The sequence below is a fragment of the Pseudopodoces humilis genome, chromosome 6, assembly GCF_049639895.1.
Source record: "Pseudopodoces humilis isolate 2021_Gansu_Grassland_sample_001 chromosome 6, ASM4963989v1, whole genome shotgun sequence".
NCBI classification, from domain to species: domain Eukaryota; kingdom Metazoa; phylum Chordata; class Aves; order Passeriformes; family Paridae; genus Pseudopodoces; species Pseudopodoces humilis.
Window position 1 is genome coordinate 54,385,856 of NC_142205.1, and position 21,538 is coordinate 54,407,393.

At 41.1% G+C, this 21,538-nt stretch overlaps 1 protein-coding gene across 16 annotated transcripts in view; it reads right to left on the reverse strand.

Annotated features, from left to right (window-relative positions):
- The window catches only part of ADGRL3 (adhesion G protein-coupled receptor L3), a 486,649-nt gene that overhangs the window by 154,743 nt on the left and 310,368 nt on the right, over nt 1–21,538 (reverse strand). For all 16 annotated transcript variants that reach the window (XM_088056057.1, XM_088056043.1, XM_088056046.1 and 13 more), the window contains one exon: nt 14,387–15,187. In XM_088056057.1, the coding sequence (XP_087912183.1) occupies nt 14,387–15,187 (801 nt within the window). The remainder of the gene's footprint in view (nt 1–14,386; nt 15,188–21,538) is intronic.

The window sequence follows — 21,538 nt, forward strand, 5'->3', positions numbered from 1 at the left end:
AACACATTCTTCTGGAAAGGCTGAAGCACCACAATGTCAGTCCATACCAGAAAAAAAAAACAGGTCAGAAAAACCTGTTCACCAAAGGAAATTACAATGTGCAAGGATCTATTATTATTATGACCTGGAAGAAAAGACTGAAATTTATAAAGGATTGTGACTTTCAAACAATATTGACTCAAGGGCCATCAAAGCTTTCATTTCCATTTGCTTTTTTTTTTTTTTTTTTTCCTTTTTTTCCTTGGGTAATACTAAAATGTTCTATGTTTAAATGTACAGTTTCCTAGACCTAAACCCCAGGGTGGTATAAAAAAACCTTCAACCTTAATAGAGAAGGAGGTGGCTGAGAGCAGCAATGCCACAACTATTTGCCACCTGGCCGACTCCTCTCCAGCCTGTGAAAATCTGTCTGAATTTCCACCAGGCTGATGCTCTTTCCTCTTCAAAGTCATGGGCTGTACTCAGAAATGTCAGAGGCTGCAAACTACTACCTGACAAATCCAGATTAACTGTGTTAAAGTTAAAACTGAGTCTTTGCTTCACTAAAAACTATAGGAATTTTGTCTATTTCTGGAACCTCTCCATTCCCTCATAATCTTGCTGCCCCACTTTGGTCTGGTCTAGGCCTTTTTCCTCTCCTGCTAAGCTTGGTATTGGCCAGTTGATGCTGTCTGACAGAGCCAAAGACCTTCACTGCTCTGCCAAAGAACAAGTAGTCTTGCCTAGAAAAGAGGATCCTATCAGACAGAAAATAGATAAAGGGATAGAAATATATCAATTCCCTATACTGCATTTGGAGTGATGTGCAAAATCAAATTAATTAGGCCTGCATAATATCTTGATATCTCGAGTCAGGGAAGCCTATCAAATATTTGTATCTATCAGAACATATGAATTGCTCGGGACAGCTTCATACAAGGAGAAAAAACTCTTCTCTCTCCCTGGCTTCTGTGAGAACAAATGTGTATTTAGCATGAAAACCTGCTTTTTCAAATATATCTCATCAACACACAAGTATCTATCTATCTATACATCTAAAGTGTGCACAGCACTATTGTCAATAGTGCTCCTGCAGCAGGAGCTTCAGACAAGTCTGCACTCCGTGTTTGATTTCAGATAGAAGAAGAAGAACAGCAAATAGGCCTAAATGAACATCTCAGAGACACAGGCATGGATTTTAGCAGCTGCCTCAAAGGCCTTCCAGATACCTGAGAACCTCTCCTAAAAGTGAGGCAAGGTTTTTCTGGGGAAGAGTTGCGTCCTGGGGACATGCCCACTGACTTCATTGGGCTTTTAACCTGCTAAAATTCAGAAACAGGGCTAACCTTGACCTTGAAGCCCATGCAAAAAGCACCAGTGTTTTTCAACAGGTGATGAAACCAGGTATATAAAAATCCAGGTAAACAAAACAAATTTTTTCTTTAATCCTCTGGAATTGCCTAAAATATTTTCGTTTTTATTAATGGGATCCAGTTTTCAGGTGCTCAGTACAACAATTTTTATGTTGTTAAAAAACACATTTGTCTAATGAATATCTCTTGGTAAGGTTGCCTGTAATTCAGGAAACCCAAGTGTAGCCAAGATAAAAAATATGCACATACTAAAAGCTCAAATTGTAGAGAAAAAGAAATCAATTCAAAGTTTAATTACCCATCTTAAATTTCAGTATAAAGGCTACTAGAAATACTGAGCTCTTGAACTTCAATTAATCTCTAGCAATTAAGCCAGAAGGGAAAAAGATTCTTCAGAGTATCGTGAAGAGGAAAAAAAACCAGAAAAAAACCTTGAAAAAATAAAAACAAAAAACAAAAGCAAAAACAAAAAACAACCAACAAAACAAAACCAAACCAAAAAAAAAAAACCAAACAAAAACCAAAAAAAAAGAAGGGGGGAAAAAAAAAAGCTGCAAGGAGCTCATATCAGCTTTGGTAGGAACATCACCATTGCTTAAACTCTCATTCATGGCTCTGTTGGGCTGATTAACTCACGCTTGTCTTAGACTCCTCTGGGTTTCTTTTTTCCAGGCATCCATGTGTGACTGCCTGCTTGCGTGTGGCATACATTTTCCAGCTTCACTTCTCAGGGATTAATTGGCAGAAGTGCTTGTCATGGTTAAATAATTTTATTTAATTTGCACTGTGTGAAGATATTTGGGCAAAAGGGAAAAATAATCATAATTTAATTACTTTTCCCCCCCTTTATAATGAGAAACAGTTGCATTCCTTGGAGAGTCATCTAGGAATAGAACATTACTTAGTTTTATTGTTAAACATGCAATATTAAGAAAAAACAATAATTTTAAAAAATCAATAATCAGTCTCTTGCAGTAGGAGAGTGACAAGCCCAGCACAAGTATAACAGATTTCTATAACCAACAACTAAAGTTTACAAATATACTGAGGGGACAAGATAACATTGACACCATGTCAGGAAACATCCAAAACACTTTGTTACAGGTTTCAAAACAAAAACTTTTAGTAAATGCCTCAAAGATGTCACTTCAATCAGTCATCCCAGCTAAGGGAAGTATCACCTTTAATGAGAGGCCAGAGTCTTTGCCTTGCAAGTTAAAGGATTTCCTAAAACTTGACCATCTCTCCTTTCTTCTAATTTCAGGCAAAAATATTAGTTTGTTTTCTGTGGATTCCAAGTGGAAAGAAAGGCTGCCATAGCTCTCTTCTTCCCTCAATGTCATCTTTCCTTACATATTACCTTTATCAGAAAAAGGTCCAAAGTTTTCCAGGGAAGATGAATTAGAGAGATGCACTGATGCATGTCATATTTTTTATGATTATTCCTTTGGCATATTAAAATCAGCTCTCAAATTGCAGTAGGAAGAGGAGAGCCAGGTCACTGTAACAAGAGCTTCATCTGAAGAGGAGCTGCTTTTACAGCTCTGGCTTTACTCACTAAAGAAAAGACATTCCTCACTGCTAAGTGCTAACCAACTGTAGAAGGAGACTTTTCACATCACTTCCCCCACCCCAGAAGACATCACAAGGAGGAGATTTAATGAAACACGTAGGGGCCATGGTTCAGCAAGGTGATGCTTGCCACGTTCAACGCACAAATCAGGTTGCCTGGAAACCCAAAACTCTCACTGGCACTGCCTTATACCAGCTAGCCCCAAAGAGATTTTGGAGTAATTTGGGCTAATTCCAGTAATTTTTCTTTGGTTGCAGAGGATGTTTACTCTGCCAAGAACATTGTGGCAATGACTTCCAAACATGCACAGGACCATTTTGGTGACAATTCTGCTGTGAAGGAGAAGAGAGGACTTCCCTATCCTTCCTTGATATGTGCCCATTTTAAGGGAACTTCCCTCCAATGAAAAGAGGGGAGATACATGCCTATCCTCACACTGCTCAATCTAATGAAGCCACAGCCTTGATAAAGCCTCTCTCAGATGGTTTCTAACCATAAAGAAATGCCTGACAGTGAAGTTTATCCAAAATACTGCAAAACGTGGTGTTTGAAGAAAATAACTTATTTCAATTTGAATTAAGACACTTATGAGTGCAGGAAATTTATGTTTGCATATTAAGAAGATCACAGTCTATTGCCACAAGAATTTGCCAGTATATTTTGCCATGAAAAAACTAGTGTTAACAAGACTCTTAACACAATTAATTAATTACCCAATTACTTCTTGTATCTTCTACAGTTCATTTCCTTGCATCATCAACATCCTATTTTTTTACCCAGTATACTCCTTTAAAAAGAGTATAGGAAACAAAAGGTGGGGGGGGGGGAAAGACAAGCCAACAATCAGAACACCCAATTGGAATTAAATATTTCAATACCTTATGCAAAAAGTGCTGGAACAAGTTTTTGCCCTTCCCCATGGACAGATGTTCTCATCAAGAGGAAAATTAGAACTTGATGACAAACTCCAAGGTTTAAATGTCACTCCCTAGCACTCTGGTTCAAATAAAAATGGAAGTGGCATTAAGAGAGCAGTATGCAAGCTCTGCAGACTGGTAATTTCTTTTACTTAGAGTTTACACACACATTTTTGTGGCACTCATCATAAAGCACACATCTGAAAGTAAAGGCTTTCTTGATTTTAGTGCCCAGAAAGCTATTTTCTCATTGCTAGTGAATTATTTGCTTTCTTGGTCTACTCAGGAATTTCCCACTGCAGTAACAAGTTTCTAAGATCTTAAAAAAAAAGTAAAATAAAAAAATCAGACCTACCATTAACTCACACAGAAGGCGACCTCCAGAGCACTATCTGAGCAAAGTCCAAAGAGTACGACTTGAGAAACACATTTTTACCTTTTTATGGATGATGCAAATAGGCACAATCAAAACATTTATAATAAGAATGTTATTTTACCTCTTAACTGAGGGAGAGAATATCCAACCAGGAAAAGCACTCAGTGAAGTGAGGCACTGATTGTCTGGGTGCCTTTCTGGAAGGTACACTTCAGTTAAAGTCAAGTCATTAGGCTCAGCAGAAGAGGAAGCAGATGAAATCCAATCGAATGCATTACAGAGGTCAGACTAAATGAGGTAATGGTCCCTTCTGGTCTTAAAAATCTATTAATCTAATTTAATTCTCTGTTCTACTCCTCATACCAGAGTCAATTTGAACTCATTTATATGAAAAAAAACCAAAAAAACAACATTACAGCAGCCTTACACAACACTGTGTTCTGACCATGCAGTTTTAGGCTACCCAAAAACTTCATTTACTCCCCACCGAGCTCAGGAGGAGGCTTGATTTACCCATAAAGAGAGCTTACATTTACAAGCAAGGCACCAGACACAGGCACCTCTCCCAACAGAATGTTGGGTGAATGTTCACCTTAAACTTTACAAATCAACCAGAAACTTGCCAGAGCACTCTCCACCTTGGCTTGTTTTTTTGGGTGATGGAATCCTTCACTCAGCCTGATACTCGCCATGGAGAAGAGTACAACGCTTTCATCACTAAAATCTGTTCCAGTCATTCCAAGGATGTTTCCTGTGAATAACTTGTAACACACTCAATATTGCACCAAGAAAATACTTGGCAGTTACTGTCCAGTGAGAAAAGCAAGAACTTAGGAGGAGAAGGCCAGAAATATTCACTGCTGTTAATGCCACCAAGGTACTCAATATGCTCCTATCAAGCAAATATATTTTATTATCCCTACTTCTAAAAAAAAAACCAAAAAAACCACCAAAAAAACCAAGGGAAAAAAAAAAAAAGAGGAAAAATTTCCCTTGTTTTTTTCATTTTCATGCAGTTTTCCCTCAGTATTTCCCTTCAGCTGGAGCCTCGGTGTTCACATTAACATCACCAGTCATTTGTTTAATTTGGCATTACAAGAGTGCAAAGCATCACATGAATCCAGGCTGATGGACCTTAGTCAGCCACAGCATCCTCCAAGCATGCCTTGGATAGAGGGAATAATTTCACACAGAGGAGCAACTAAAGGCCAGTACATGAAGACTCACAAAAGCTTTTCTTCACATGGTAGGTTGGAAGGATCTTAGGAGTGGGGTAGGGACTTCATCTCTGCTGGCATGTCTATACCTGATGTTGTCTTTACTTTTTCTCTCTGCCTGCAGCTTGGACAGCCCTCCCCCTGTTTCTGTCCCAAACATCAACTGATGAAAAAGAACTGCAGAGCTGCCTAATGCCTCATCTCTCCAGTGGTTGTGTTAATTTATTCCAGCTATTTGAGGGAAGCATGAATGGCACCCCAGTAAGCCAGCTCAAACTGGTATAAAGGCAGCTGATTTTCCCATCTTCTGTCATGACCAGTGTGTAACTTCTATACTTTCCAGCTCTGATGTTTCTTTGCTCCCCCCTGCACCCTTTTGAGTCTCAAGCAGGTGGTACTTCGTGAAAACAGCCCTGAGGAGCTATGTAACATGAAACAGCCAGTTTGCCTCTTCAGTGCCAGTCTTTTCAAACTGAATCCCATATTTCAGTGAAACTTGCCTTAAGTCCTGTTTCCTCTCAGCACATTTTAATCAAGCAAAAATCCTATTTACAGTGAAGAAATCCCGTTACAGTGAACAATCATGACATTGTTTCCTTGGACACATCTCATTCACCTAAGCCTTTATTGTTTGCTTTGCCCTCCAGTCATGAGCACACATTTAAAAAACAACCTTTTCAACATAAAAATGTAAGGCATATATTGCAGCTCAAATTCATATGGATATTCACTATTTGTTCCAGCTTACAATTCATATATTCTGTTTGGATGCTTCAGACACAAATCAGGAGGTCAAAAAGCCTCTCAATGGCAAAATGCAATTCTCTCCAGGGCAAACAGCAATCCACTGCAGACTCACTCCTGAAGCCTCTAGCCCAAACTCCCACCAGCTTCAGAGGATTTCTCTGAATAAAAGCTGAAATGAAACTCTTCTGGTAGTTTGTCCCAGAAAGTATTTCATTTTATCAACCCTTACTTTTGCACACCTGGTGGACTCACCTGAAAGAAATCAACGCTTCTATTCTTGATTTTTTCACAACTCAGCTTTCTTGATTTAGTGTAGTTACTAATTACAAAATGCACTTTGAGAAAGAGTGCTTTGAAGCGCTTACTACTTCTTTCTTTCCAGAATCTGTGCTCCCCTTTCAGGGGCATTTCACAACCCTTCATGGCTGGTCCCATTTCTCCCTGAACATGGAGATCTTCAAACTAGCTACCAAGATTCTTTTTGTCCCTTCAACCTAAATTCCCTTCCTATCAGTAATCGATCCAATCCAGCCCTAACATGAGAGTTCAGCTGGATTTATGAGGATAACGCTGACCCTTCCATTCCTCATACATGCCTTGGGGTACTTTTTATCAGCACTGATATACTTCTGGAAAGTTGACTTGCTGCAGGATCTGAAGGATGGGGACCTGCTAAGGACATCACACAACTGCCTGAAGTCAAACTCTTCAAAGCCTCCCCTTAAAGGTCCAGTAATTTTGTAGCTGACTCCTAAAGAGCTCCTTATTCTTCCTTAATTGGAGTATGAAGGCAGAAAGAAGGGCATCCAATGCCTCTCCTGCTTGCTTTGACTCTAAAGCAGAATATGGCAGGGTATCGGTATCTTCCTTCTCAGTTAAAAAAAAAAAACAAACAAAAAACAAACAAACAAAACAATCAAACAACAAAAAACACAAAACAAAATAAAACAAAAAAAACCCACCCTGGCAAAGCAACACTGCAGAGTGCTGGTGGCATCGAAGAAGTTAATTAGCAACATTGAACTAGACTTTAGGAGACGAGTCTTAATAAGTGTTGCTAAAAATATGACACTAGTCATTTCCAGAACAAACACAATCAGTGGCAGACGAGGGGGGAGAACAATCCAGACCCGTGAGCTACCGTGCTGGAGGTATTTTCAGTGGGGAACAGGAATAAAGGCTGCTCATTCCAAAAACGCAGTAGCAAATAACCAAATCCAGGATAACCATGTCCCAAGCCAAGCTAGTGGCTCTGCAGCCAGGCCACAGCAGAAGCAGAAGGTGTTTGCACCACAAAGGGCCTGGAGGTGCACAAATATAACCTACATTGAGAAGGTAATGCCTTGAGAAAATGCCTGGCAGATTATAATCTTGGTTTGGGCTGGAAGGAAAGGAGCTGGCAGAGGCAAGAGCTCAAAAAATGGAACATCCATGAGTCTCTTCTTGGGCTAAATCCCCAATCCCATGCAGACCCCATCAATGCACACAAGCCAGCTAAATCTGCTGGCCAAGGGACAAATGACTAATCACTAAAATCACATTTAGAAACCCAACACTCAAAGGCTGTCTCTAGCACACAATGCAGTCCCTTTCTCCTACAAAAAGCAGCCTTGGACATTTGCTATGTGTCACCTCTTGCTCCCTGCTGCTGGCAAACAGCTCTAACCCAAAGTGCTGGCACATTCACAGCTGGGCTTGGTGCAAAGTACTTGCACAGGACTGATAAGCCATGGTTGATGTCAGCATGACTCGATGGTCTCGAACTCAATGAAATAACAATTAATCACTACTCAGGCTGGTTCCTCACGTTGAGGAGCTCACTGCAGAAGAGGCAAAGCCACTATCCTTCATTGGCAGTTAATGCTTTTTTCCCTAAGCAATCACACCCCTATCTGCATCCTATGCTTGCTGCCAGAAACAGCTGTCTCAGCTTTTCAGACACGTTCTTGGCAAGGTCCTTTCCCCCTCACGGTGTTCGACAGGATTATGAAGTGCCAAAGCCTCCTTTTGTTTTGAAGCTTGAAAGTGAAGTTTAACTTAATCATTTTGTCTCTTGCTGCCCTTCTCCTGCATCAACCATCCTGGCTGCCCACCAGCTCAGTCCCCAGGCACTCCCATGGGAACAGAACCCCAACCCATGGATATAGGCAAAGGCAACAACTGACCTCTTATGAGGATACAGCAGCATCCCAGTTTAGCCCGTGGATGGGTTAGGTCTCCTGTACCATCTGCTCAGGGAGGTTTAAATAGGTGCCTCAGAGCAGGAGCAGTAAACTGAGAAAGGCTGCTCCAACTCTGGTGAAGTTATCTGCTTTTCCATGGTAACTTTATTTAGGAAAAAGGAGCAACCACGTATTTATTCGTACTGGAGAGACACTGAAGTTCCTCCCGCTGTGCTAACCAAACAGTATTAATATTTATGACATGCTCTGCAAAGGGAGAATTTTGAAGCTGAGGAATATTGCATTTTTTAAGGGTTTTTTGTGAGAAGGTAGACAAAAGAGCTCAAACTCCAGCTTTCCAGACACAAAGCAGAAACCCCTAATTTCAGAAGTCTCATGTGTTAAGGTGCTTTTTTATCATTTTTTACTCAAACACTGCTTTACAAAGAGGGTAAATATAAAACAGAATAAGAATTAAGAGACAGACCAGGCCTCAAAATGGAGTAGGAATGCAATACTGTCCTCCTGTACCTCTGAGTGTAAGGTACTGTCTGCCCAACAAACATAGGCTGAAAAGGCCTGCTTTGTTGTAAAAGATGTTCTGCTTTTTTCACCTCCAGACTTAGACATCCCTCATTGTTTTAGATAGCAAAAAGGGACTGAAATATTCATTGACTAAAGGGAACATGAATATGTGGGCAAATATTGGATAAAACCCAGGGCTCCAGTAACACGACACGTTTAGGAGAAGCTCCTGAAAGCAATAGCTTATCTCTCTGAAAGCCTCCAGCAACACTGTGCAACCAGCAGCTGTCACTGTAAGCAATGAGGAGAATCGGGAGTGAGAATCAGGGATGCTCCTAGGTGGGAGGAAAGCAACTGGAAAGTAAAAACACGGGAGAAGCAGCAATTAAACACTCAGCAGCTCCCTAGAAAATGGCCTTTGTCCACCAGCAGAAGCTGCTCATCAGAACGGCCCAGCTGGCCTTTTAAAATGCAGCATGGATTCAACCCCAGAGATAGCAAACGTGGCTTTATCACAACGGGTCCTTGAAGCGATTGCAGTTCATATCCTGTGCACAAGTGGGATTTAAGATTCCACAGCCCTTTTGGTGCGTTCCTGGGCAAGGAAGCTGGGCGTCGAAGGCGAGTAGCGCAGGAAGCAGCTCCCAGCTACGTGTGAGCATGTGACAGCTTCGGAGCATTCAAGTTCCTCTGCCCACTGCCCACATTGCTCAGCTGTCCAAGGTAAGGCCTCAGATTTATGATGTGAAAATTACATTTTAACGAGGTGTCATATGTGTTTAAAGTCCTTATTCATCACCATACTGCCACATCTTTTACCCAAGACACAAACACACTTAATTAGCATATTGTAAGGACAGACGGTTCACCTTATCTGCATTGTGAAACTGCTTTAGGAAGAAAAAACTCAAAACCACCCAAACATTCTGGCTGAATAAAATACTTGTAATCACATCAAGAGAGCATCCCACAGTATTTGACAAAATGAGGAAGATAAAAGCTTGATGTGCACCCTCTGAGGTTCTTAAAATATCATCGATATCCATGTAATTCTGTATCACATGGGATTACCAGAATGGCTGTCCACAGTGTTAATATGAAATGTGTGGAAGCCACTTAAGCACATCTAGGCTGCATGAGAAGTCCTACATATCATATCAGCATCTCCCTTATGTACTGGGCATATTTATTTATTAACTTCACACATCCATGGAACAGCCCATATGGTAATGCTTGGGTCTCCTGGTCATAATTTAGAACACCTTCTTGAAAACAGGAGGTCTGTGTTTCCCATGTCACTGGGAATGGCTGCCGGCACATCCAAGGCCAAAATATGTACAAAGGGATCCTTCACTTGGTTCAAGTTCTTCCCTGCACTTCTCTACTGCGGGACAGGCTCCAATCCCCACCTAAGCACCCAAATACTCAGCGTATCCCGAGCCCTGGCAAGAGCTGCCAGCACTGGGGCACCTCATACAAATGTGTTTTAAACAAAAGACAGAACTGGAGGTCTCTGTGATACCCAGGAACCCCTGGCTGGTGTCCAGGCAGGAGCTGTGCCTGCTCAGGGAGATTCTGAGGTACAGAACCAGGAGATGTGCGTTTGTATGCAGCACAGTGCCGGTAAGCAGGATGGGAGCACTTCACCTTTTTGGAGAGGAAGGTTTGTTGATGTTTTCTTGAGTTTATTTGCACAGAACGTATCATAAGTGAGTGGTGATTAAAACAGGTAACTCTAGTGAATATCAACTGATTGGGTTGCAGAAAATTTTCATCCCGTCATTACAATCTTCTGTTTCCCTCTCTGCATATGTCTAGTAGAACATATAAAAAAAAAAAGTAACCTGAATACTGTTCTGTGTTTAACTTCTTGAAGAATGAGAAGAGATGCAGAGCTATCCTTACTAACACTTCAAATTCAAAAACTCAATAGAAGCTACAAAGAAATAACCCAAAAACTCAGGAGCATTTATGAAGAAGCATCCTCCAAAAAACTCATTTTAAGGCCAAACAGCTCAAAGAAAATACACTTCAAAGGCTTTTGGTGTCTTCAAGTTCACTTCTTGAGGGCAGACATTAATGATAGATTTCTTGGGACTTGCAGGCACTGAGGAGTGTTGGCTTTCAAAATCACTTTTGGGATAAATGAAAAACAATCCCAGACAAAGGGAAAAAAAAAAAAAAAAGGAGTGGGGTAAAACCTTAAAATGCAGCTTTTCTCATTTCTGAGAAAAACGAACAGTTGGGTTTAATTCCATCAAGAGCCTTGAATTGCTTCTAGATCGGCTAAACACAGCTTTTAGCACTTCAAAGTATTTTGTTTTCCGTGGTAATTTCAACTGCTGCAGAAGCTGAGCACAGAAACACCAGGATTTGATACTCACTCTCTCCAAGGAGTAAAAGCCCAGTTTTTGAAACAGTAGGTGAGAGCAACAGCAACAATCTCAAATATGTTCCAAACCTACATGCACAGATTTTTAATTAAAAATCACAGAAAATGCTCAGACATTGTGAACAGCAAGAGGATGTGAGTCCTGCCTTTCCTATAAATTAAGCAACTCCTGCCAACTCCCAGTTTTTCTGGACAGTTTGGGAAAAGACTGAATAATGCTTGATTCTAGGTGAACTGCAATCCCCAGAACCTGCATTTTATTTTAGATATCCCTGAAATGCATGATGCAAGAGATTTTAAATATGTTCCTGGCTATTCAAGTAGTTAAATATTTCACTTTTCTTGTTATGATCAATTTTTGGTTTTAAGAGCTCTTCTGAAACGTCACCCTTAATTGTTTTTTAACAACCCATATGTTCAACCCGTCAATTTTACAATCCTTCTTTTATTTTCTAATTAAGCTGATACTGTTTACAAATTTTGCTACTCAAATTGTAACACCATGGAAAATGCCTGCATTGAACATGGCTCTGATACAGAAAAACACTGGTGATTTTTGGAGAGAAGCACATATCCACAATCCATTCTGGGGAAAAAAAAAAAAATCAAAAAATCCTGGTTCTTCACTGCTTTCCCAGGGTTGTATCCACTTCTGTTCCTGCCCTTGGGTGGAGGAGCTGGGTTTAAGCCAACCAGATATTTAGTGTTACATGTAAAGCAATGCAGCATGAAATTTGGTGCTAACCTGAAAATGGGTTGCACTGAACTTGGAAGAGAAAGCATCATGCAGATCTGGTCTCCTGGCTCCTCTCTGCAAAAAAGCCTGATGTCAAGCAACTACTTGCTCACCTGTTCAACTCAAAATCAGTGCTTCTGTTTCACTGCCTCATCAAAAATTGTTCCAACTAATCAGGCTGTGTGGGTAATGGAGCAGTAAACCCCCTTAGTGAAGTTTTTTCTTTTCTCTTTGAAATATCTTGACCCATTCATGTTTTCTCTTTAAAAAGTTCAGCTGCTGTCAAAGCAGACCTCTCAAAAGTCCTCTAAACTTGTAAAATAGTGAGGTAATGGGATCCTTATGCAATTTTGCCAGAAAGGAAATCCCAATAATTTTCAAAGAAAACCATGGGTAAAATGCAGCCTTTTGTCCATATTACAAATCTTTATACAAAATTTGCACACAGGGAATGTCAGAGAAGGCTCACCAGATTCCCTGACACCAGATTAACTCTCTCATGCCCACCATTCAAAACTAAGAACTGCTTCAGCTTCCTATCTGAGGCACCGGGGGATTCTAATTCTAAATCCTCATCCAAACCAAAGTGAAACTAAAGGGGCTTCAAACCAGAGTGACACAAAGATAAATCAAATCTTTACACCTCACAGACTTTCAGCCCCCTGCAAGGTTTTCAGCTGCTCTCCCATTTCGCTATCTTCCACTGAGAAAAAAGGAGAACAATTTCCTTTTTTAATAGGATTTTTTCCCTTTTTTAGGTTTTTCACTGATTAAAGCTTTTTTTTTTTTTTTTTTTTTTGTATTAAAGATGCTATTACTGGCAACAGTCACCACATGAAAAAGCGCCAGCAAAGAGTCCGTTACAATACCTGGAAATAATTCACTAAAAAGGAGAGAAACACTTTGAAATGGAAGGGATGCAATTGATTTCCACTCCTTGGGGATACCCAATAGCTCACAAATTGCTCTGCTTCACTCCACCACCCAGAAAGTACATGCTCGTCATTAAGTTAGGAGAATGAGAAGTATTACTTAATTTTTTACTCATCTGAGATCTTACAGAGGTCAACATCATTGAAAATATCTCTACTCCTTAACAGTCACTCAGTTCTTGTACATCTCCTTCTTCAAGATTTTCTTCTCCCCTTCCTTACATCTTTGTAAAAAACCCACAATTTCACTGCCAGTTTACTACTTTTATTCCAGCCCTCCTCAGATTTTTATACCCACAATTTCTTTCAGCATTTCTTGATGCATTTTCATTATATATGGGTAACAGGCTGCACGTAGGAAAAGAAAATCTCAGCAAAAGAAACCTTTTCACTTCTCTTTTACAATCTAAAACCCTGAATCCACTCGCCCACTTTCAAGTTTCTTACTTACAAAAAGAAATGTTTCAGAAAAAGCCATGTCATGAGTTGAACACTTTACTATCCAATTACATTAATTCTGCCTTTTTTCTTACTTTTTCAGCCTTTCAATGTACACAGTCCACCACAAGAACTACCTGATACTGTGACTACATCAGTGCAGTAAAAAACATTTAAAATGACTGAGCAAATCCTGTTTGGAAATTCTTGCAACATCATTCAAGCTTGACCACAGCGTAGGCTAAGTCTTGTTACTAGTGAAGTGGCAACTTTATATTTGCAAAATGATGATGGAGTTGATAAAGGTAAGGGAAAATATACCTAAGTAACTACCAGCACAATTTGTAACAGGAAGAAAGACGGAAAATCTAGGAAACCTCTGGGGGCCAGATGATCCTCTAAGATAAAGTATACTAAGTCATAGTAAGTCATGAAATGCTTTAAAACGGAAAGAAAAACTTTATAGAAAATAAAGCAAGAATTTAGAAGATTTTGTTGATTCTCCTTCTGACTCCAGACACACATTTGTGCGTGCATGATCACATATTCAATTAGTCTCAGCTTCTCTAAAAACACAAAACTCCCCCAGCTTAATGAAACAAAGTAATTTAAACTGGCAGGCAGTTTTCCTCCAGCTGTTTGTAACAACATCATCTTCCATGCTTTGTTTTGTCACAATTTCTGCAGAAGGGAAAATGATCTGGCGATGTATGAAAGAAATTCGATTCAGGAGAAAAGACTGCTACCCCTGTGAATAAAAGCATGGGCATTTGGAAACTGTTTCAGGCCACTTTTGTGTAGATACACCTTTGTCCACTTCATTTCAACTAAGACAAAAAAAAGAAAATTCTGTACATATTCATGTCTTAATAACCATTACAGGTCTATGGTGGGGCTTTATTTGCAGAAACTCAGCCAGCTCATTAAGACAGGAGTGTACTTCAAATATTCACAAAAAATAGATGTTTAAGGACAAAAAAAAAAAAAAAATTTTTTTGGTTTGGTAGTAAACCCCTTACCTGCTCTGCTGTCCAGCGGGCCAAAATCCAAAGAGTATTTTACAACATGATAGTTGTTCCATACATACAGGAGGTTGTCCCGGGGATTATAATCCACAGCAGCAATGTACTGGTAGGAGTTTGGAAAGGGCACATCCACCATGCTATCCTTGCTTTGGTCAGTGTTATATATGTAGTCTATTTTATTCCCTGTGGCTTCGTTGTCGTCATCTTCGTACACAGACTTTACCACGTATAAAATCCCACAGATCATGAAGGCATTGGAAGCTGACCTCTTGTCGTAGGCAGTATCCCACGTCCCTTCGATCCTTAGCGTGTAAGGGTTCAACTGGCTAATGACTATTTTGCCATTGTTCTGTTCTGTTGCATAGATTACCCAGAGCCCGTTCTCGTCCACGGCCAGGTCTATGTCGGACTTGCCTCCCCAGCGGTAGGGCGAGGTGTCGTGGTAGTTGGCGTTAGCTATGATTGCCTCCCCGCTCTTTATCCTCGTCCGCAAGTCAAACTTGACGATGTTCCTGGTCCGCTCCTTGTTGAAGAACAAGGCCCCGTCGTACACCACAAACCCCGTGCCATCCACCCGGTGCGGGAGTTTGTAGGTCGTGGTGGGCCTGCCGGCGATGAAGTCGTCCTTGGAGGAGTATTCTGTCAGTGTGTCTGTCCGGTACGGCGTCCAGGGCATGTAGTAGATCTTGTCAGAGGCCTGCAGAGGGTCCTTGCACCAGGCGCCCGACTGGTGGTCAGACTCGAATAAGTGTTCGCTCTGGTAAACTCCTTTCAGCAGTCCAGGGCAAAGAAAAACTGTTGTAGGGAAAAGAATTTAGAAGAAAAAAAAAAAGTTAATGACAGTTCAGGGTTGGTTGGCCCAAGCATCTCAACAGCTTCTAGTCCCAGAGCAGAGGACACTTGAGATGAGAAGAAACCCAAGAGCAATGCCTTGTAGCTGTAGACTATCCTTCCTGCCCACCACATCTCTGGAACAAGATCTGCTCCACCAAACTGGGTTTTCTTCCCCCCCCTGCTTTTTCTATAAGCTGTGACTCCTTTTCTTATTGCTTTTCAAATCTGTTTCTACAGGTATACTTACTTGGACCACTCGCTTTTGTAAACTCTGAAATGAATATGTGCCCCCAAAGGATTTCTGGGTTTGTATTTCCAAATTATATTCTGCAGTGAATCTGTACCTACTAGGTGAAGGGCTAAACTCCGAGGGAATTGATCCACATGTTTATTTGAACAGCCCACAGAAGAGTGGCCTAGAAATGGAAATAAGAGAAAGAAATTCCCATCCTTACAGCCCAAGTGATATTAAATATTTAAGGGATACCAATAGCAAAGCAGAGGCGAATCCCTTAGCAACTCAGAAGAGCGTTTAAAGCAAAGGGAGTGGAGGGGGGGAACACCCATCTGGAGCATAACTAGAAATGAGACTTTCCAAGCTGCTACAGGACACATGAAACATGCAGTCCACACAATTAAAAACGAATGACATATGGATGCTGAAAGGAAAAGACAAGGAAGAAAGGAAAGAAGGAAGGAAAAGAATAAAGTTTGCTGGAGAGGAACCCAATGTCTAGATTTTAATCAGTTAAAAAATGTCCTGTTAAATATAGTAGTAATTCAAACTTAAAAACATACACCTTCTGTTGTTACATGAGAGGAGCACAGAGGAGCAGTTTGACTAACTGGGATGCTTTGCTGCTCAGACTTCGGGGGGGGGGGCTGACAGGGGCACACCCAAGACCTGGGAAAAGGCTCAGCTGCTGCCCAGCTGACCTCAGCCCCACGGGAACACCACCACCAAGGGGCCAGCCAGCTGCATGGATGGACAGACGGATGGACGGATGGGTGGGGAGGCAAGAGGAGGGATGCTGCGGAGCAAATCTGGCCCTCGCCATCCCCATCAGCACCCTCCTGGCGCGGAGGCGCTGCACGCGCTTCGGGGGGAGAATATTGGTTGGTTATTTGGAACGCTGATCTCCGCAATCCGCGAGAGTCACAGTAACCGTGACGATGGGATGGGCGGCAGGGAGGCATGAAGAAGTATCCCACCGCACGCTTCTGGCAGCACAGGGCTGGCAAGATGGGATCCCACATTCACACTTCCTGCTCGGAGCATAATTGATTATTTTTTGTAAATGCAGAAATTGGTAATGTTGTCTGGAGAGCAAGACAGGAGGAAAATCAGATTTAATAACCAGTATAAAATCATATAGATCCATTGGAGTCTAAGTAACCAGAGTTGCTGAAAAAGGGGTGCCATTTCCAAGAGGCTTTTATGCCATCATTAGATATATTTATGCACATACATATGTATGCACACCTTCCAAATTCTTTGGGGCAGGAAAATTAGTTATCTAAGCCTTTGAATAGAAATTTAATTAAAAAAAAATAAATTAAAGGTGGCACTGGTAAAAACTTTTCAGCAAATATGAGTTATCTGGTGAAGTTGAGCAGCAGAGATACTAAATAAACTTTAACAAAAAGGTAGTGAGAATTAATGACAAAGTATTTCAACTAAAACGTTAAACTGTTAAATAACTTAGCCTATACATAAGTAATATATATATATAATTTGAAAGGTATTTAATTACCTTTTTGTTCCACTTCTATTGTAGAGAGAGAGGTAAAGAGAGAAAGGAGAAAAGAGAATAGATTAATGGTACTGTATTGGCCAGGTACTTTTCTTTACCTCTTTCATAAGAAAAGGAAGATTTATTAATTTACTTTGGTATGTGAACATTTATATATATATATATATAAACCTTTCCTCTGATATATACACTGGATATTATGCAGACAAGCTGAACAAAATACAGATAAATTTTAACTTTAGAAAAATCTGTCAGAAATGAAAAAAAAAGCCCAACACATGGGACATAATGAGCCCCCTGGACTCTACCTTGTGAGCAGCAACCTTGGACTAGTTTCATAGAGCAAAATGAAATACACATTAAGTGAAATATAACTTATACAGCTTTAAGTATAGAAAAAAAAAATCCAGGGAGAAACTTTATATAATACACATCTTCATATATTTTGCCCAAATCCTGTAAAACAGAGATCCCTACTTAAAACAGGAGAATATTAACTTATGATGTGAAAAGAAAACTTAGGAGAGTCAAATGAAGCATGTCCGTGGATGGCCGTAGAGTCCTGTCCTTTGTCTTGGAGAAACACACTTTAGTAAGAGTTGGAAAAAAACACTGGAAACACTGTAGCACTTATAAATAAGATTCCAAAGATTCACAGTGTTAACGAGACAAAAATATGTAAGCACGACTTTAAAAGCCCAACCCCAGAACTTGCTGGATATTTTAATGTGAATTATTCACCGTGCATCATAATGCTGCTCAAGAGATTGTGTCCCTTTGGACAAACCCCCTTTCAGGTGGAACAAATAAATGAAGTGCACCTATTAATTCCTAAATACTCAGTACTAGTTTCTATATCTAACAACCCCCTGCAAGAAAACCTCCAAAAACCTCCTCCAGTTGTGGCACAGACCCTGATTTCTTCCAGCATGGTGGGAACCCAGCAGCCTCTGTGGTTTGCTGGTTCCATGGGGCCTCTTCCCTGAAGGTGTGAGAGAAGACAGGCCTCATGAAATATCAGAGGGAGAAGTGAGAACTTGCCAGCAAACCAGGACGGCTTTGACAGCTGAGAGATCTCTGGGGAAGTGAGACAGGATGCGAAGGTGCGCACACCTGCTTTGGTTTTGCTGGCCAGAGTTCACTCCAGCCCATTCCAGACAGAGACACTTGTTGAGTGTCCTCCGGTGCTGGCATTGCAAAACTCTTTTCAAAAGTCTTGTTCATGTGGATGGGAAACTGCAGGCTCAGAGGAAGAACAATTTCAGGCTAGGGCTGCAAATGCTCTGGCTAGACATGAGGATCTACACATCCCTGTCCAGAGAGGCATACAGCTAGAGCCAACTGCAGCTCCTGTAACGAGTGTTTCCAAACTCCAACAGACTTTTTTACCTGGGCTTTGATTCAGGCGCCTTTCTACCTCATAACAGGTTAAGGTTAAAGGCAAATGTTTTCAACATGTGGCTGTCAGGGCTCTAGAGACCAGAGACAATGCATTTGAGTGCAATCTGGTTTTGTAAGGGAAGGAGCCAGCAAGATTAAAAGGCTCCAGACTTAGCAATCGGAGAAACCCACACACCACTTGTTCTCCCCATCCTTCCCCAACTGTGGCTTCAGAAAAGCATTTAATGTCCCTGGCAAAAGCAAGAAGGCAACATGACAGATCCCCAAAAGTATGGCTTCATGCTGATTCCCCTGGCTGATGGTATACAGTACCTCTGGCAGCAGAGAAGGTAGTAATTTACATTTCCAAATGCACAAAAGCTTTTGTAATGCATTCAGACAACAGTGTGATATTGTAAAGCAGGGAGAGAAAAGCTTCTAGAGGAGATAATATATTTGTGACCAGATGAACTGAGCGACCTGAAGCGTTGATTACCCTTATCCTAAATAGCTCATATGTGTTCTTAAAAATCAGTGCCATATCCAGCTCTCTTATAATTCCAAACACGGATGTGTTTTGGTGACCTTCTGAATGGTGCTTTCATTGTATGTACTGAAAATACATATTTTCCCTCTGCTAATTAAAGACATAATGCTTTTGAATTTCAGTAATTACCCAGCTTATACTGGGGCACCATATTCTTCAGACAGGTTCCATGAGAAGCTTGGAGGATTTAGCTCATTGAACAATATTAAAAGAAAGGCTCTAATTAGAGCCTGATTACCCCTTCAGTTACACAACATACCACTGCAGAACTGTCTTCGTAAAGTACTGGTAGAATTTTTTGTAATTTTGCACAGTTACAGACAGTTTTACATCTCTGCAATGCCTGTGCCAGCCTACAGAATTTAAGTACTGATGACAGCACAGGGTGCACCTTACTTTCCTACACAGATCTACGGAAAAAAAACCCAGGCATACACAGCATTTCCTCTTATAGTGAGGTCTCCTATTTCTGCTGTCACTGCATGGGAGGAGAACAAGAGTATTTCACCTTGGTTCCCTACAGTGGTTGCCAGCGCCATTGACTTCAGCAGAGCTGGAGGCCAGAAGGAAATCAAGGACCACTTGCTGTGTCTGAGGGGAGTTACTAACCAGACTTTCCACATGCACTGATTTCCTCACTGTTCTTCAGATGGAAGGAAAGCTGAGGACATCGTGCAATCACGAGCCACTACAGCCTGTCCCCAGGCAGACTCCTGCCACCCGTTCAGAGAAATCACACAAAAGCATTAATTAAATGTTCTTAGTATTGCTGTGTCGAGGCCCTGAAAACACACTCTTGTACAATTAACACTTGAACAACATTAACTGCTCATTTTCTTACCACCACATTGAATTGCACTCAACTATTTAAGGCACAAGCAGACAGTGGCAGAGCCATACAGAGAGCTGTCTCCCTGGCACTGCTTCAAACCCACACAACAGCAGCATAAAATTCCTGGAAAAAAAAAATCTGAGTAGGGGAATGCTAAAAGGCAATTGCAAAAGTAGTGCAAAAATTTGTGCCCTGTACTTTGCTAGTAGTTTATTTTTATTTTTTTTCAGGGCAGATGTTTAATAGTGGAATGAGTGGCATCCACTCCCTGCCCCATCCTTCACAGATCTGATTGATTTAATAGACTCAGACTAATAATTAATACACTCAGAGCTAAACACATAGTTAATGACAAAGCAGAAGGACTAAAAAGCTCGGTTTTTGAGGCTGACCTTAGTAGCACAAGCTGCAGCTTCTCAGCCATGCTGAGAGTGTTTTCCATGCCAGACATGGCTGCTGCATCCCGTACCCACAACCAACTTGACCACATGCATAGGCGGGTGAAGCTGAAAAGCCATTTATGTGTTTCTCCCTAACACACAGCCCCATCTGTGCGTCCTAGGTTGAACATGAATGTCTGAGAAGCTGCAAATCTACCAAGGCACCCCAAAGCATGCTCATGTAGAGCCTGCTCACAGGTGAAGGTGCTCTTTTCTGAAGGCATGTTTGAGTCCTGGAGTGACAGTGAAAAAACTAAGAGACACGTTCAAAATTCAGGGCAGCAGCAGATCTGAAATAAATATGCATAAACCCATGGAATGAAAATCACAGAATCACAAAATGGTTTTGGTTGGAAGGAACCTTAAAGATCAGCCAGTTCCAACCACCCAGCAATGGGCAGGGACACATTCCGCCGTGCCAGGTTGCTCAAAGGCTCATTAAAATGTGAAAATATTTAAAAAAAATATAAAAAATTGTATTTCAAACCCACTCAACCCCCATATATGGTTTACCACAAGAAAAGCTAAGAGACTTAGCTCGGCATTTTTATGACACGTTCTGGCAACCTGAAGTTCAACATGCTGCAGAAGTACCCATCTCTGCTTCTTTTTCTTCTCCCCACACATAATTAAAGTGACAAAAGAGACCACACAGCCAAGTTCAGCGCTCGCTCTGTGCAGCACAGACACAAAACAAAGTCCATGGCACTGTTTCTCTCATCCAACCACTCCTTCTAGGAAAGCCTGGGGTCCCATTGCAGTGCAGGTGGGCGCTCACCAGACCCCAAACTCCTTGATAATGGGAACACAGCCACATCCACTGCTGCAAGCTGTAGCCAGCAGAAAAAGACAGATGATATTTTGCCTCTAGACAAAGGAAACCAAACAGCAATACATGTCTTTGGCTTCTCTCCTTCCATTGCAACTATCCTCTCTATGGAAGACACAGTGACCAGCCTTTGTCCCCAACCTCCACATCAAGCTGTCCCCAAGTCACAACTAAACTCCAGTCCTGTCAGTCCCAGTGAAACACACATTTTCTGAGCTTTTAATGTGAAAAGTTTGAACTTGCCACAGGGGAAAACCTCTTGAGTCTTGGCTCAGGAGCAAACACAAAGAATGGAAGAATTAGGTTTTCTAAGACTGTTTTACAAATACATACTACTATTGCTATTTTTCCATTTTTTGCCGCCAAGTCTTCCTTTACTTTGATTTTTTCTTTTTTTTCCTCAACATGACAGGTTTTCTAGAACGCATTTAAATGGAGAACAGACCCCATTAACATTACTGGAATTTTCAGTCCAAGAGCAACCTGACACTTGAATGTAAAGCACTCAGACTTTCATTCTCCAGCCAGAG